At 33.4% G+C, this 13,628-nt stretch overlaps 2 protein-coding genes across 5 annotated transcripts; both read right to left on the bottom strand.

The window, feature by feature from the left end:
* Positions 1-4,955: 4,955 nt before the first annotated feature.
* On the bottom strand, positions 4,956-8,439 carry LOC144546883 (uncharacterized). 3 transcript variants are annotated; one of them, XM_078295470.1, is made up of 7 exons: positions 8,241-8,439; positions 7,201-7,333; positions 7,066-7,110; positions 6,196-6,590; positions 5,795-5,908; positions 5,328-5,421; positions 4,956-5,234 (listed from the first exon to the last, which is right to left on the bottom strand). In XM_078295470.1, exons 2-6 carry the CDS (start codon positions 7,297-7,299, stop codon positions 5,370-5,372), a joined length of 705 nt encoding a protein of 234 aa, XP_078151596.1. In that variant the 5' UTR covers positions 7,300-7,333; positions 8,241-8,439; the 3' UTR covers positions 4,956-5,234; positions 5,328-5,369. The 3 variants fall into 3 exon arrangements, with proteins under 3 accessions (XP_078151596.1, XP_078151595.1, XP_078151594.1); XM_078295469.1 differs by lacking the exon at positions 5,328-5,421 and having other exon boundaries at positions 8,130-8,439; XM_078295468.1 differs by lacking the exon at positions 5,328-5,421.
* A 2,101-nt stretch (positions 8,440-10,540) lies between these two features.
* On the bottom strand, positions 10,541-13,407 carry LOC144547086 (putative WRKY transcription factor 15). Of its 2 annotated transcripts, XM_078295692.1 has the most exons (5): positions 13,225-13,389; positions 12,844-13,122; positions 12,422-12,544; positions 11,276-11,389; positions 10,541-10,927 (listed from the first exon to the last, which is right to left on the bottom strand). In XM_078295692.1, the coding sequence occupies exons 2-5, from the start codon at positions 13,053-13,055 to the stop codon at positions 10,810-10,812; spliced, it is 567 nt and encodes a 188-aa protein (XP_078151818.1). In that variant the 5' UTR covers positions 13,056-13,122; positions 13,225-13,389; the 3' UTR covers positions 10,541-10,809. The 2 variants fall into 2 exon arrangements, with proteins under 2 accessions (XP_078151818.1, XP_078151817.1); XM_078295691.1 differs by having other exon boundaries at positions 12,844-13,407.
* Positions 13,408-13,628: the final 221 nt, after the last annotated feature.

Here is a 13,628-nt window from a genome sequence, read left to right as displayed (position 1 = left end):
TCTTCTCTTCGTCTCACACCCGAAGCCTTCTGCCCACACCAAAATAAATGAAGACCCCCACAACTTCACCAGCCTTAATAGATGAAACCCACGAGTCAACAGTGCAGGCCACGCGTCCACAGCCCAGTACAGGCCCCTCCACGCGCCAAAAAAAAAAAATACCTGGTAGCCCGTTAACCGAACAAATTCACCAATTCCGGTTATCTGTTAACCGAACAAATACCCGGTTAGCCATCAACCAAATAAATTCTCACTTTTCGGTTAGCCATCAACCGAACAATTTCAAAAACCCGGTTGCCCATTAACCGGTACTTTTCACCAATTCCGGTTATCCAATAACCGGTTTGGATACTATTCAAATTTCATCCCCAATTTGGTTACTTTTTTAAATTTAATTTAATTTTTGGATATTTATAAAAAAATCGGGGATATCAGTAGCAGAAATTGTAAATGGGATGAAATGTAAGAAAACTTATTGTATCTATTTCTCTATTGAATTCTACTCATTTCTCTCATCCTTTTCAATCAGAAGGTTTCAATATTTCAAAAGTCATATCTATTTCTTTCGTTTCTAAGAACCAATACTGTTTTCATATATGGAAAGTAATGTAGACACTAGTGGAAAAACTATAATTAGGATCGGCCTATCTGGACCGGCTATATGAAAAACTGATCCTAATAACTATCTAGATTAGTTTTCTTAAAAAAACCGATCCTAAAAACTATTCAGATCGGTTTTTATAGGCAATCGATCCTAATAAATGAATTATTATGATCGGTTGTTTGTTAGAACCGATCCAGATACTATCGGGATCGGTTGTTACAAACAACTGATTCTGATGTTATATTGGATCTCAAAAAATATTTTTTATATTTGGCCAGCTTCTATATATATTTGCTGGCCAGCATAAAATATTTTTTTATTTACCATTGATTTATTGGAGCTCAAAACCAATTAAGAACACAAAATAAAATTCATGAAACACAAAAAGAAGTACAATAGTTGAAGAAATTTGGTGCAATAGCAAAATAAAATTCAGCCACATGTATGGCACTCCCTCTTTTATCGTGCATTTGCCAAACACCTATATTGTAAAATTTTCCATGGATTAAATAACTTTGGTTTTGACAAATTGAGAATATTCTCATATTAAAAAATTTCATTCACACAAAATTTTATTGCTACCGAATATGCTCTAAGTCAGAATATATGACTTGGAAGAGAATAAAATGCAAAACAAAAATTGTGCTAAACTGAGAAAAAAGTGTAGATCCAAAACAAATATAGCATTTAAGAAAATGAAAATAATCAACAAATATACATAAAGCATGGATAATTCTTGCAAGATCAATTTACATCTCAAAAATCAAAAGCGAAAAAATTCCATCTGCATATGTTCATAATCGTTGTATGTGCTCATCCGATCCTAATTTTTATATACACAACAATAGATACAAAAGCTCAGGTCTCTTCATGATAATACCCATAATATTATTATGATTATCCCAAGCAGCACTAATTTATTGTCATTTTCTGATAATCCTCCGAAACTTCCCCGTATCAAATTCAAATCGGACAAATCCACAATCCCGCCCTTGGTAGATGCATCATCCCCATAATTGCACTTAATATAAGCCCAAAAAATCCCCTAACAATGGTGCTAAGAAACTTGAAAAATACAGAGATAACAGAAGCTACAATATAAAAGATTATTCTAACTACATATTTGCTAATTGTGCTGAAGGTGCTCGCAATGAAGTCTACTAAACCACCAATTACAAATCCAGGCGTTATGAGCAGAAATGTGGTCCCTCTAAGAACAAAAAGTGTGGTTCCTTGTGTTAATGATCTCAACCACATTATAAGCTTGGGAATCATTCTTAATTATTTCCCACTGTGTTCCCCCTCTAATGTAATTTGGGGTTTTTATTGGGAACATTTTATTTTGGAAATTGGAAAACTACATTTAAGAATTCGATAATGTTATAAATATAGAGAGTTCATGTAAAAATGGAAAGGTTTTTCTTTGACAGTTTTTCAATTTTACAATTGAGTACGATTTCCAGGGTACTTGCTAAATTTTTAACTGTCCAAAAAGATAATATTTTGTATTTGAAGGTTTCAAGTCGGCATCCTTCATATACCTAATTTAGGTGGATAATGTCCAGACGGTATAGATATATACAAAATTATATATAGTACTAAATTTTATATTTGTACATACAGTTATATAATATTTAATATTATGATGATATTTATTTATATAATATTCTATAAAAATATATTAATTTATGACAAGATTGATTTATACCACATATTATATAATTTTATGAAATTAGCAAAACAAAAAATTAAATTGATCCTGATAGTATAACTATCAGGATTTGTTGTTTCAAACAACCGATCCTGATACTATCAGGATCGGTTATTTTGAAACAACCGATCCTGATAACTCCCTAGGGTTCTTATTTTCATTCCGCGCCTCTCATTTTCAACTTAGCAAAAATCAAACCGGCCTCTCAACTCCTCCGTCTCTCTCTCTCTGTCTCATTCTCTCCCTCTTCTAGGGTTCTTATTTTCATTTCGCGCCTCTCATTTTCAACTTAGCAAAAATCAAACCCGCCTCTCAACTCGTCTGTCTCTCTCTTTCTCTGTCTCCGGCACCTCTCAACTTAGCGATCTCTGTCTCGATCATGTCAAAAAAAGGCGAAGAAGACGAAAACTGACAAGGATGTGTCATCCATCTCTTCCAAGTTCATGGAATGAGATGAAGGATGATGCCCCGGCTTATGCCCTTAATTAAATTATACTTAAGGTACATACTGTTTATTTCCTCAAATCTCTTATGTACATTTGAGCATCTTTTGTATTTTTAATTTACACTAAATTGCAGTATTACAATTCATGGTTTCAATTTTTTTTTTTCATTTGAGCAAGGCTTTTTGAGATTATTTCATTGGCGGTAAAAATGTACACATTGAGGTATGCTAGCTAGGTTTTCCTTGTCTTTCAATTTAAATAATACATGTATCGAAGATGCACAAGCAAGCAATTAATGATATAAATATTTGTTCAGATTTTGAAGTTTGCACTGGTAGAGACGATAAAAGAGGGAGTGCCATACATGTGGCTGAATTTTATTTTGCTATTGCACCAAATTTCTTCAACTTATTGTACTTCTGTTTGTGTTTCATGAATTTTATTTTGTGTTCTTAATTGGTTTTGAGCTCCAATAAATCAATGGTAAATAAAAATATATATTTTATGCTGGCCAGCAAATATATATGGAAGCTAACCAAATAAAAAAAAAATTTAGATCCAATATAACATCAGGATCGGTTGTTTGAAACAACCGATCCTGATAGTTACTATTAGGATCGGTTATTTAACCGATCCAGATTAGTGTAGTATCAGTATCACCTTCATCATGATCGGTTGTATTCCGATACTAATATGTGTATATAATCAATCCTGATTCCATATTTTCCACTAGTATTATATATATCTGTTTAGAATAATTGAAAAATAGTAAAAGAAAATATACTTGTTTTTTATTGCTATGAAAAATTGTTCCGATGCATTGTTTTACTACCATGAACTTCTTGAGTAATATAGCTCTTTATATTTATCTGAAAAAAAAAAAAGTTATCCATACATAGCTTATTTGATGTTAACTACATTATCTAGAGAAACGAGAAAAATTATAAAACTTATTATTCTCTGAATAGATCTTACACCATGCAAATTAGACTATTTTAGTGTTAAAATAATGTAGCATGTAAGGATTGTAGTCTTGTAGAGCATTCGATCTGAACTAGATCTTCATCCCTGCGGTCTTTTCAAAACGGGAACCTGCCAATAAAACCGAACCAAGTTTATATTTTCTAATGTTTCAGTTAATTTAATTTAATCAAATCAATTTTATTTCAGACAAAGCGGTATTGTATCAACGATTGAGATTTAGTGGACTCGGGTGCCGCTCGAGACTGACATCCTTAGTATTGAAAATAAGATAAAATAAATCAAATGAACCAAATAATTAATAAATATTATATTACGATTGTAATATTTACACAAATTAGTGCATCATTTGTTAAGTTACAAATTGAATTTTTCATACAAATACCTCCAATCCTATTCCAGCCATATTACATTCTTTTTTAACCTTTTTTTTTTTTATATTTCTTATCAATTATTATGTATATTTGTGAGATAATATTAAACATAATTATAGTTTATATAACGTGTTTGTTTGCTGTAACTATTTATGATAAATATCCAATATATATTTATTTCATGTAGTCATATGTAGCTTATGTATACAACATGTGTGTTCATATTAAAATTAAAATGAAAAAATGCAATTAGAAATATCAAAGACTTAAAAAAAAAAAACTATAAAATCAACAACTCTATATTACGTGTTTGTTTGCTGTAATTATTTATAATAAAATATCCAATATATATTTATTTTATGTAGTCATATGTAGCTTATGTATACAAAATATGTGTGTTCATATTCAATTTAAAATGAAAAAATGCAATTAAAAATATCAAAGACTTCCAAAAATTGTAAAATCAACAACTCAATATTATTGAGGTACTTTTTTATTTATTTGAAAATAATTTGAATCGAGAATGTAACAAGAGGCCAGGAAGTACCTAAATTTATGAGTTAAATGGCAAAGGTCGGAGGAATCAGACCTAAGATTTGAGCGATGTGCCGGATCTAAAGTTTGGCAAAGTCCAATCTTACCCGGCCCATTACCATCCCTATGGACCAATTTGCATTTAATGATGATAATTAGCTTCCATTTTTGGGTTAACAACAAAATAGATGTCAAAACATGGCTATAAATTCCCTTTTTTTTTTTGAGAGAGCTTGACAGGGGCTGTCAAGATCTATAAATTCCCTTTTTGCACACTTTAATTCAAACATTAATTTGAAATCCAATTGCTATGCCTATAAATTCCCTTTTTGCACACTTCAATTCAAACATTAATTTGAAATCCAATTGCTAACCTGCACAAACAAAGTAAACAATTTCATATTCCTACAGCAATATTTCAGATCCAACACCAACTTTACAATTCTAGCGACAACAAGGAATCACGGGATTATATATGATTATGCTCCAATTTGTAAGAGACGATTAGCATTGACGGGTCAGCCGGATCACGATCTACGTGCCTAATTACTGGGCAGCCATCTTTTTTACACCTATAGTATGTCCTGCACCACAGGAAAACACTACATCAAGGCCTCTGTTGGGTTCTTTCGGTTCTTTTTTAATGTCAAAAAATCATGTTTTATTGCAAAAAATACCAAATTAACAGCATTTACAGCACTATTCCCACTAAAAATTAATTATGGTGGAAAGAAAAAGAAGGTGAGAAGAAAACAAAGAAAGAAGCCTTTCCTACAATAAATAAAATATGTGTTATTCATTGCAAATAACACCAAACATTTCCCTAGCTTATTTTTTTGGGTCATTTTGCCCCTTGCAACTATCACAGTTATATCCAATGGCTAAGAGGAAAAAGGGTTAGTATAAAAAGACAGCAAACTTTTTCCAAGAGGGTCGCGTTATTAATGAATTCACCAAACAAAAGCGAGCAATCAACATAGCACAGACACTTCTCTAGATTAGATGTTCTTTGCATACATGCAAACAGCTTAGTAATGGCAAATTGCATTGGTTGCTTGAGTGCATTTCTGCAAATCAGGTAAGATGTTGCGAATAATTTTGGGAAAAAAAAGAAGAGAGACACTAAAACAAACAGTACACTAACCGAGGAAAAGGCAATCCCTTGATCCACTGGGTACCCTTATTTCTCCAAGAATATTCATCAGCATCCCTCAAGTTTTTAGCTGGCACACGTAACGTTTTCTTCTCTTCTGAATTCCTGCAATAAACAAAAAAAAAAAGCAAAATAAACTTATTTATAATAAAAAAAATGAATTGCAATACAAAGATTAATGTTTTGCAGAAGATTCTCTCTCTGAAAAAAATAAGTAATTCATTTTTTGCAATGTTGTCAACACACAAATTTGCAGTTTCGCAACTTCTTTCCGAAAATAGTTATCTACTTTCATGTCTTAATAGAAGGGACTCCATTCTATTCTTATCATTCCTGATCTAATTTATGAATTATATAAATTTGTCCAATGCAATCATATATTCGACACTTACATTTCCACATTAGTTGTCTGAGGCTCTCCCCCCGATTTAAGAGACAACAAAGCAGAGATAACTGACATGTCATCTATGTCTTGTTTCTTGACAATTTTCTTATCTTTTCCCTTCATGATTTTTTTACTTCTCGAAGAAGTAACGCTGACACAACTCGATGACCTGGAGATGACATCATCATCGTCAGGCGCAGCACCATTGACAATTGGGCGGATGGTTGCAACTGATCCGACAGGGCACTCCTCCCACCCGGTCTTTGTTATATCCAGTTTGGCCTCCTCAAGAGATAGTGCTGACATGGCACCACTAGAGCCAGGCTGTGCAGCACAACTTAAAAATGTGGATCTTGAAGGTAAGAACAGATCCAGTGATCTCACCGCATCTATGACTTCTTCCTGATAAATTTAGTTATCATAAGAAGTATTTTGTATTGTTTTCATAGCAAGACTCTTTCTAATGAAATTGTTCAATTAAGCATAAGAAGTAATTTAGTTATCATAAGTGTTTTGTATTGTTTTCATAACAAGCCCTGTTTTGACAAAATTTTCCCTTCTATTAACCTAAATTGTTATCATAAGAAGTAATTTCTACTGCCGTGTAATATTTCCCTTCTATTAACCAAACAAGGAAGCAAATTCAGTAGTTCCAGTAGTGTGCAAAATTGGTACATGTTATGCAATTAGAATTTCTGGCCAAATCCTCAAGGCTAAAGCTATACATTTAATTTTCTCGAAAACTTCCATTTCACTCAAAACCAAACAAGGAATAAAAAATATCAGTTCAAGTTATGAACAAAACTGGGTATAGGTCAGTTAAAATATGAGATTCTAAAACTTGCATTTGAACTGTTATTAGTGGAAAAAATCATACCCTATTATGGCTCTTTAGGTGAACAAACCCATGCATGCTGAGTACCTGAGAACTTAAAAAACAATTGAGGTGAATTAGAATTTTGAATTACAGTGTCACTAAGAGAGAGGAGAGAGGAGAGAGAGAGAGAGAGACCTGGTTGAGTTGATCAACCGTTAGGTGATCAGCACAGTGGTCATGGAAGAATGCAAAATACTCTTCATATGTAAGCTGTTTGTGCTTTCCTCTATCCATTTGTATGATACTTACACTTGATTTACACTTTGAACTGTACATGCACCAGATGAGTTCAGTGTTATCAGTAAATAAATTACCATAAGCGTATATAACACACATTATTCCTCAGTCCATTTTATAAACAAGGACATAAGTGGCCTGAGCTGTACTCTCGCTGTAACATTATAATAATAAAACCTTAAATATTATTTATGCAAACATCCTATATTCAACTCGAGAGCAGAATATATTCTGTTGCATCAAATTTCAACATAGCAATCACTAACCCCCATCGCTGCTGTCCCAAAAAGGTATATTTCTCAAGGTATATGTGAAAAGATAGAACAGCAGTAGGATATGCAGGAGTCTTATATAATCCTATATACATTTTACAAGAAAGTATGATCTGATAAAATATACATCACATAGAACAGTATAACAAAACTTCTTCAGCATGTCTGCAAATGCCTCTTTGACATGATTAATAAGCACAAAATCATGTTCTGCCCCCTCAAATCCCTTAAAATCCTATCCTAGCTTAGCAAAACTGCTAATCATTCTCGACCCCTATGAGATCACTCAAATTAATTAAATTCCCTTTTTAATCTCTACTTGCGCAATACCTCACACTAACTACAATAAAATTTCCAATCTAACACTCTAAAAATCAGATTCAAGCTTGTGCACATAGAGAAACGAGATCCACCTAAACTCCTGAAGCAGCATCAAACTGCAACTGATCACTCATATGACATAAACTGAATCTCCACCTAGCACGGCACGAAATCTGAAACTAGACGATTACAAAAAATACAGTAAATTCACTACAGCTCTACAAGACAACCGACCTTGACGGACGTGATCGACGTAGCGTGCGCGTGCTTGCCGCCGGCGGCTGAAAGAGAAAGAGTGCGATATAGAGGGAGCGAGAGAGAGATAGAAAGAGGTATTAGTATTACCTTCGCTTATTTCTCCTTTCGCCAGCTTCAGAGGCTGTGGCGATTTTCAGGGGGCGATCGGCAATCGGTATCGCTGGCAGCTCCTGGTAAGAGACTGACAGGTGGACCCACCTAGTCAGAACCCGCTGGGGAGGTACGTGACGCCATAGAGTGGGGGCGTGGAGTGTGACAAGAAGAGAGCCGGGGGTTGAGCATTACATTTACATGGCATTACCCCCCAAAATCAATTTATAATAACCCTTGACTTGAGGTATAGTGCGACTGTGAGAGTGTGAGATAATCCATCGCCTATGCATTAATGCCATTATTATATGGTAAATTGTAAACGTTCGGTATATATAATTTTTTAGATAAAAAAAAAATAATATTTTATTTTATTTTAAATATATTTATTAAATTTTGCAGTCGAAGTTCGAGCATATAATTTCACATATAGGAAATATTATCTTAGATACTAAATTAAAAGCTGATTATATTCATATTATCATGTCAACCTAGGTGCATTTGGGTTCATATACATATGAATACCAAAAAGAAACTGTGAAAATTTGGTTGCTAATCCTAATTTTCAAAGAAGATGTTTAAATGTCTGATTCATATTTTTTTGGATGCACCGAGCAACATATTATCGTGTGACAAGTTGGAAAAATACTTGTGACCCGTGCAGTTCCAACGATCATTTCCCCTTATCTGTATAGAAAGAAAAAAAAAACAATTCTAGCCATATGCAGTTAAAAAATGTACAAATTAAAAGTCAAATGTTGAATTAAAATTGTTAATTTCATTTATTTCTAAGAGGAATATTGAAATTATTTTTTGCATTCGTATATGTGTATTATCCGATCCGTATTTGTATTTATTTAATATCCAACACATACCCGTATTTGAAAAATAAAAACAGGAAACATATGAGCTCGAAGCTCAGAAAACATATCTTCAATACTCGTATATGTGTAATATGTTTTTACTCCTATTCTCTTCTCCCTTCTGTTTTTTTTTCTTTTATTTATTAAAGCGTTAAATATCACGGAAAACATATGAGCGCCAAGCTCAGAAGCACAAAAATACCTTGTTTTCTTCTTCTCCCTTGTAGTTGACTCTACAAAAAATATTAATTAGTATGGAAGATGATTCTAATGCGATACATTTTTAGTGTCACTAAATATCATAATGTAATTTCTTTATTTTGTATACCAAATTTGATACTCAAATGTTTAAACAGTTGATATTATTTATTTTCATGAGAATATGTTTACTAAAATTTTGTGAGTTTTGAAGTTCATTTTATATTAGAGGAACGAGTTATCTTGGTCTTGAATTTTAAAAATCATAAAAATTGCGTGGATGCATCGTTCGTGAAAATGAATAAATCAACAATTTTGACTTGATATTTGAGTTTCAAATTTTAAAATACAAATAAAAAGTGACGATGTGATATTTCATGGCACACAATTTGTTGTATTAAAACCTTTCTCTATATTTGAATGTCTTTCATAAATGCGGGCTAACTATCTTTTTGAAAGGCATGGTAGGAATGCGGGTTAAATATCATTGTGAACTAATTGCTCTATGTTAAAATATGGGTTAAAATTCGTTGACAACGGTTTATATTGAGAATTTCGACAATACTTTTTTAATTACGCCAAAAAAAAGTTTATAACATAAACAAAAATTATAGACATTATTTTTCTGGTAATCGTGCATATCTGATATCTCTTGACAACGTATTTGAATTGGAACTACGATCAACTCCACGTTTCTTTTAGAAGTTCATTGCATACAATATTTTGGAATTTATTTCCAAATTATTGTTGCTAAATAAAGTGTATTACTAAGATGGCTAGGGGTAGGGGAAATTTAACCTAGTTTAACCTTATATATTTAGAATTCTATTTTATGTAATCAATTTGCATGTATTCTTCATATCAATGCAAAACACCTACCTTGGAAATCATTTTTGTTCTTATGAAAAGTTCATCTAGGCCTGGGTAATATAAAAGGGCTTTGATCTTTCTAAAAAAATATTCGGAGCAAATTCGGATCGCCTAAAGTAACTTAAATTTTGAGTATGAATCAGGACCATCCAATCTGCTCTGATACAAATATTAAAGAAGCCCCGTGCATTCCACCTCGAGCCAGATTGGCCCAGATTTTGATCGAACGGTCTAGATCCAAACAGAAAATTTGAGTTACTTTAGCGGATCCAGACCCGGTTGGGAGCTGCATCTATGATTACAGTTTCAGAGCTTTAAGTGCTTGTAAACAATCAGTATAGTTCATCAGCAAACTAACAACAACAGTTGGTCAGAAAAGCAGATCCCTATTTCCTCTACTACCAAAGCTCCATCATACATTCATGATCATACAACTTACTCTACAGTGCATTTTATATCATTGCTCGAGCAACTTTCAGTTAGATCTCAGGCAATAACTTCCGATATGAACTAAAACTCTTTCCAATTTTGGCAACAAAAAAAAATTCAACGATCTAAACTGCATAACATGTACTACTTGACTAACATAAGTATATTCCTCAGAGTATAACCTAAAATCCAAGCACAACATCCGACTATATTGCGTGGTTATGCTCTCCATTGTAGTTAACAATTAGCATTGACGGGTCATTCGGATCCTGATCGACGATCTTATGCACTGAACATCCTTTATAGCTACACCTGTAGTATCGCCTAGTCAATAAGGAAAAATTTGCAATTAGGATCTTGAGCATAATAGAAAGAAGAAAATGAATTCTACAAATTTGCTATTTCCATACCTTATTTTTCAATACACATTAATCATAAAGGAATCAATTAACCTAATTTCAAGGTGATCTAGCTAATTTAGAGAGAAATCGAGCAAGAAACAAATTATGCTCAATCCCCAAATTCAAATACGTATTTGGTGGGAACGAAGGGAAAACGGACATTTTGAAGCTAATTTACACACAAATCCATATGAAATTGCCAAAAATTTAAAACATGAATAAGGGGCTTGAGGTAATATTGTACAAAGTCAAAATTAAATAGTATCCTTACCTAAGGTGAGAGAGACCAACCAGTTGTTTTGTACCGTTTGAGCGCCATGAAAATTTGTCAGCACCTTTTAAGTTTGTAGCCGGCACTCTAATTGTTTTATTGACCCATGAACTCCTATATGCATTATTAACAAAAGTAGTTACTTCGAACGATGTAGCAAATGTCTTAAAATGAAACGTGAACATCATACAAAAAAGAGCCTCTGCATTATAAAGAAGAATGCTATATCTTTTAATATTTGTAAAAGACCCCTGATTTCTTCAAGAAATCCAAAATCAATTTCTGGCAGGAGCATAACCCATTAAAGAAGGAATGTAATTATGTGAAAGCTTAGAATCGGATGAATTCACCATTCATAAAATCTGTCATATCAAATCAATCATTATATAAATGAAATGACCATGGTCTCCAAAATCACTTTACATTTCAGAAGGGGCCACTTGACAATGGATTATCTTGACAATTTTGACAATTTTCTTCAGATCAAAACACATAGGGTTCAAAATATTAAAACATAAACTTATGGATATGTTGTTGGACATATAGATAGGCTACCAAACAAATTTCATGCAATTCAACTATTCAAGTATCAATCGACAATGCATCAACGGTTGTTAATTTAAGACCCTATCTGATGATCATTATTTTTTTATAGGCATGATATATGCACCACTGTCAAGTTTAAATTTCAAACTCAAAATTTATTTTGACAATTGTCAAGTTTGTCAAGATAATCCACTGTCAAGTAATCCTCCCCTTAACATGTTGTTATAATTAATATGTAATACTGAGTTAGGCTACTATGACATTGGTGTTATTTGAAATTAAATAACACCAACTTTTAAACCCTTAGATCTGCCTTGAGATTCGTAATATCCGCTTTGACTGTTCAAGCACTTTATTTTGTACGAATCTCAAGGCAGATCTAAGGGTTTAAAAGTTGGTGTTATTTAATTTCAAATAACACCAATGTCATAGTAGCCTAGCCCTGTAATACTAAAGGTTCAAAAAGCCAATAAAAGATCTTGTTTCTTTCTCCTACAAAGCAGACACCTTTTCTACAAATACTAACAAGACTAGAGGCCATTTTTGCAATTCTGGAAAAGTCATCTCTTGGTTAAAAATTATAAAAGGCAGGATACAAACCGGCAATGAGGGGAGCGCTTGATGCTCACATGGCCTGTATTACTCCCTGGACAGCTCTCGTCATTTTTTGAGCTGATTGAAGAGACGAGCACTGTTTTCTTTCTTTTCTTTGCTTTCGATTTCCTACATCACACAAACAAGGTTATTCACACAGCACATCTGTTATTGCTATGTCAATGTTCTTATTAAGTAATTAGCAATCAAACTTTGACCAAATGTTTGATACTACACACATTTAATTGTTGGGTACAGTAATTTCGCAACCTTATTTACCGATATGTTGGAATTCTAGGGCTCTATTTAGCAAATAATCAGTTAATTAGAAAATAGAATGAAAAGGATGAAAAATATAAATTTGTCCAGGCACCAAAATGTACTGGAATAAATACTGTTAATGACAAAACAAATTTTATAGAACTTACTGTTCTAATTCATCCTCGTGCACTTTCCCCATGGTTTTTAGGGAAAGCAAAGCAGATACAATCGACATAAGCTCATTTTCCTTTCCTTCTCTAACATTACTCTCCTCTTTCACCTTCAATGTCTTATTATTCTTCGATGTTGCAACACAATTCGACTGTGAGATCGAGTTGTCAATGTTACCCCTCACCAGAGAATCTGCTTCGACCATCATGATATATAACGAATAATCCCGAGTAAAACTCAAAGGCACAATCAGATCCTTAGAATTGACAGCATCCCTGAAATAGTCATATCCAATGGCAACGATAACATATTTTCTGAGAGAGAGAGAGAGAGAGAGAGAGAGAGAGAAAGAAATGGAGCTACTCAATTTTTGCTACCATGGATTGGAGAATCTATCGGCAGCACAGGAGCTGACTATTGCGCGATTTTGCAAACCGACTGGATGGGTTTTGGGTTTATGAGAAAGAACGATCGAATCGGAAGAGATTCACTGTGCGATTTCCGCCGATTGTTCCTATTCCTAGTCTTTTTGCGACTGCTGTGTCTTCAGTTCAGTGATACTTTTTTACTGACTTCTGAGTTTGCTGCGGTTGATGATCGGGAGAAATTGGAATTCTAATCGCCTAACGTAACTCAAATTTTGAGTTTAGATCTTTACCGTCCAATCTACTTTAGCACGAATATTAAAGGAGTCTGTGCATTCCACCTCTGGCGGATTGGCACAGATCCTGGTCGTACAGTCCGGATCTAAATTTAAAATTTCAGGTATTCCGGACTCGAG

This window comes from Carex rostrata, chromosome 30 (genome assembly GCF_964058835.1).
Source record: "Carex rostrata chromosome 30, lpCarRost1.2, whole genome shotgun sequence".
Classification (NCBI taxonomy): Eukaryota; Viridiplantae; Streptophyta; class Magnoliopsida; order Poales; family Cyperaceae; genus Carex; species Carex rostrata.
The sequence above is the reverse complement of the archived record's forward strand: the minus strand, read 5'-3'. Positions and strand labels throughout refer to the sequence as shown.

Bases quoted from the DNA above. Each gene is read 5' to 3' on its own strand.
- LOC144546883 (XM_078295469.1), bottom strand. From the start codon at position 7,299: ATGGATAGAGGAAAGCACAAACAGCTTACATATGAAGAGTATTTTGCA. The intron at 7,111-7,200 runs GTCTCTCTCTCT...TTAAGTTCTCAG, and splicing joins CGGTTGATCAACTCAACCAG to GTACTCAGCATGCATGGGTT. The intron at 5,235-5,794 runs GTTAGTGTACTG...CCTGTGGTGCAG, and splicing joins AAGGGATTGCCTTTTCCTCG to GACATACTATAGGTGTAAAA.
- LOC144547086 (XM_078295691.1), bottom strand. From the start codon at position 13,055: ATGATGGTCGAAGCAGATTCTCTGGTGAGGGGTAACATTGACAACTCG. The intron at 11,390-12,421 runs GTTTGTATCCTG...TAATGCATATAG, and splicing joins AAGCGCTCCCCTCATTGCCG to GAGTTCATGGGTCAATAAAA. The intron at 10,928-11,275 runs GTAAGGATACTA...CTTATTGACTAG, and splicing joins GTTGGTCTCTCTCACCTTAG to GCGATACTACAGGTGTAGCT.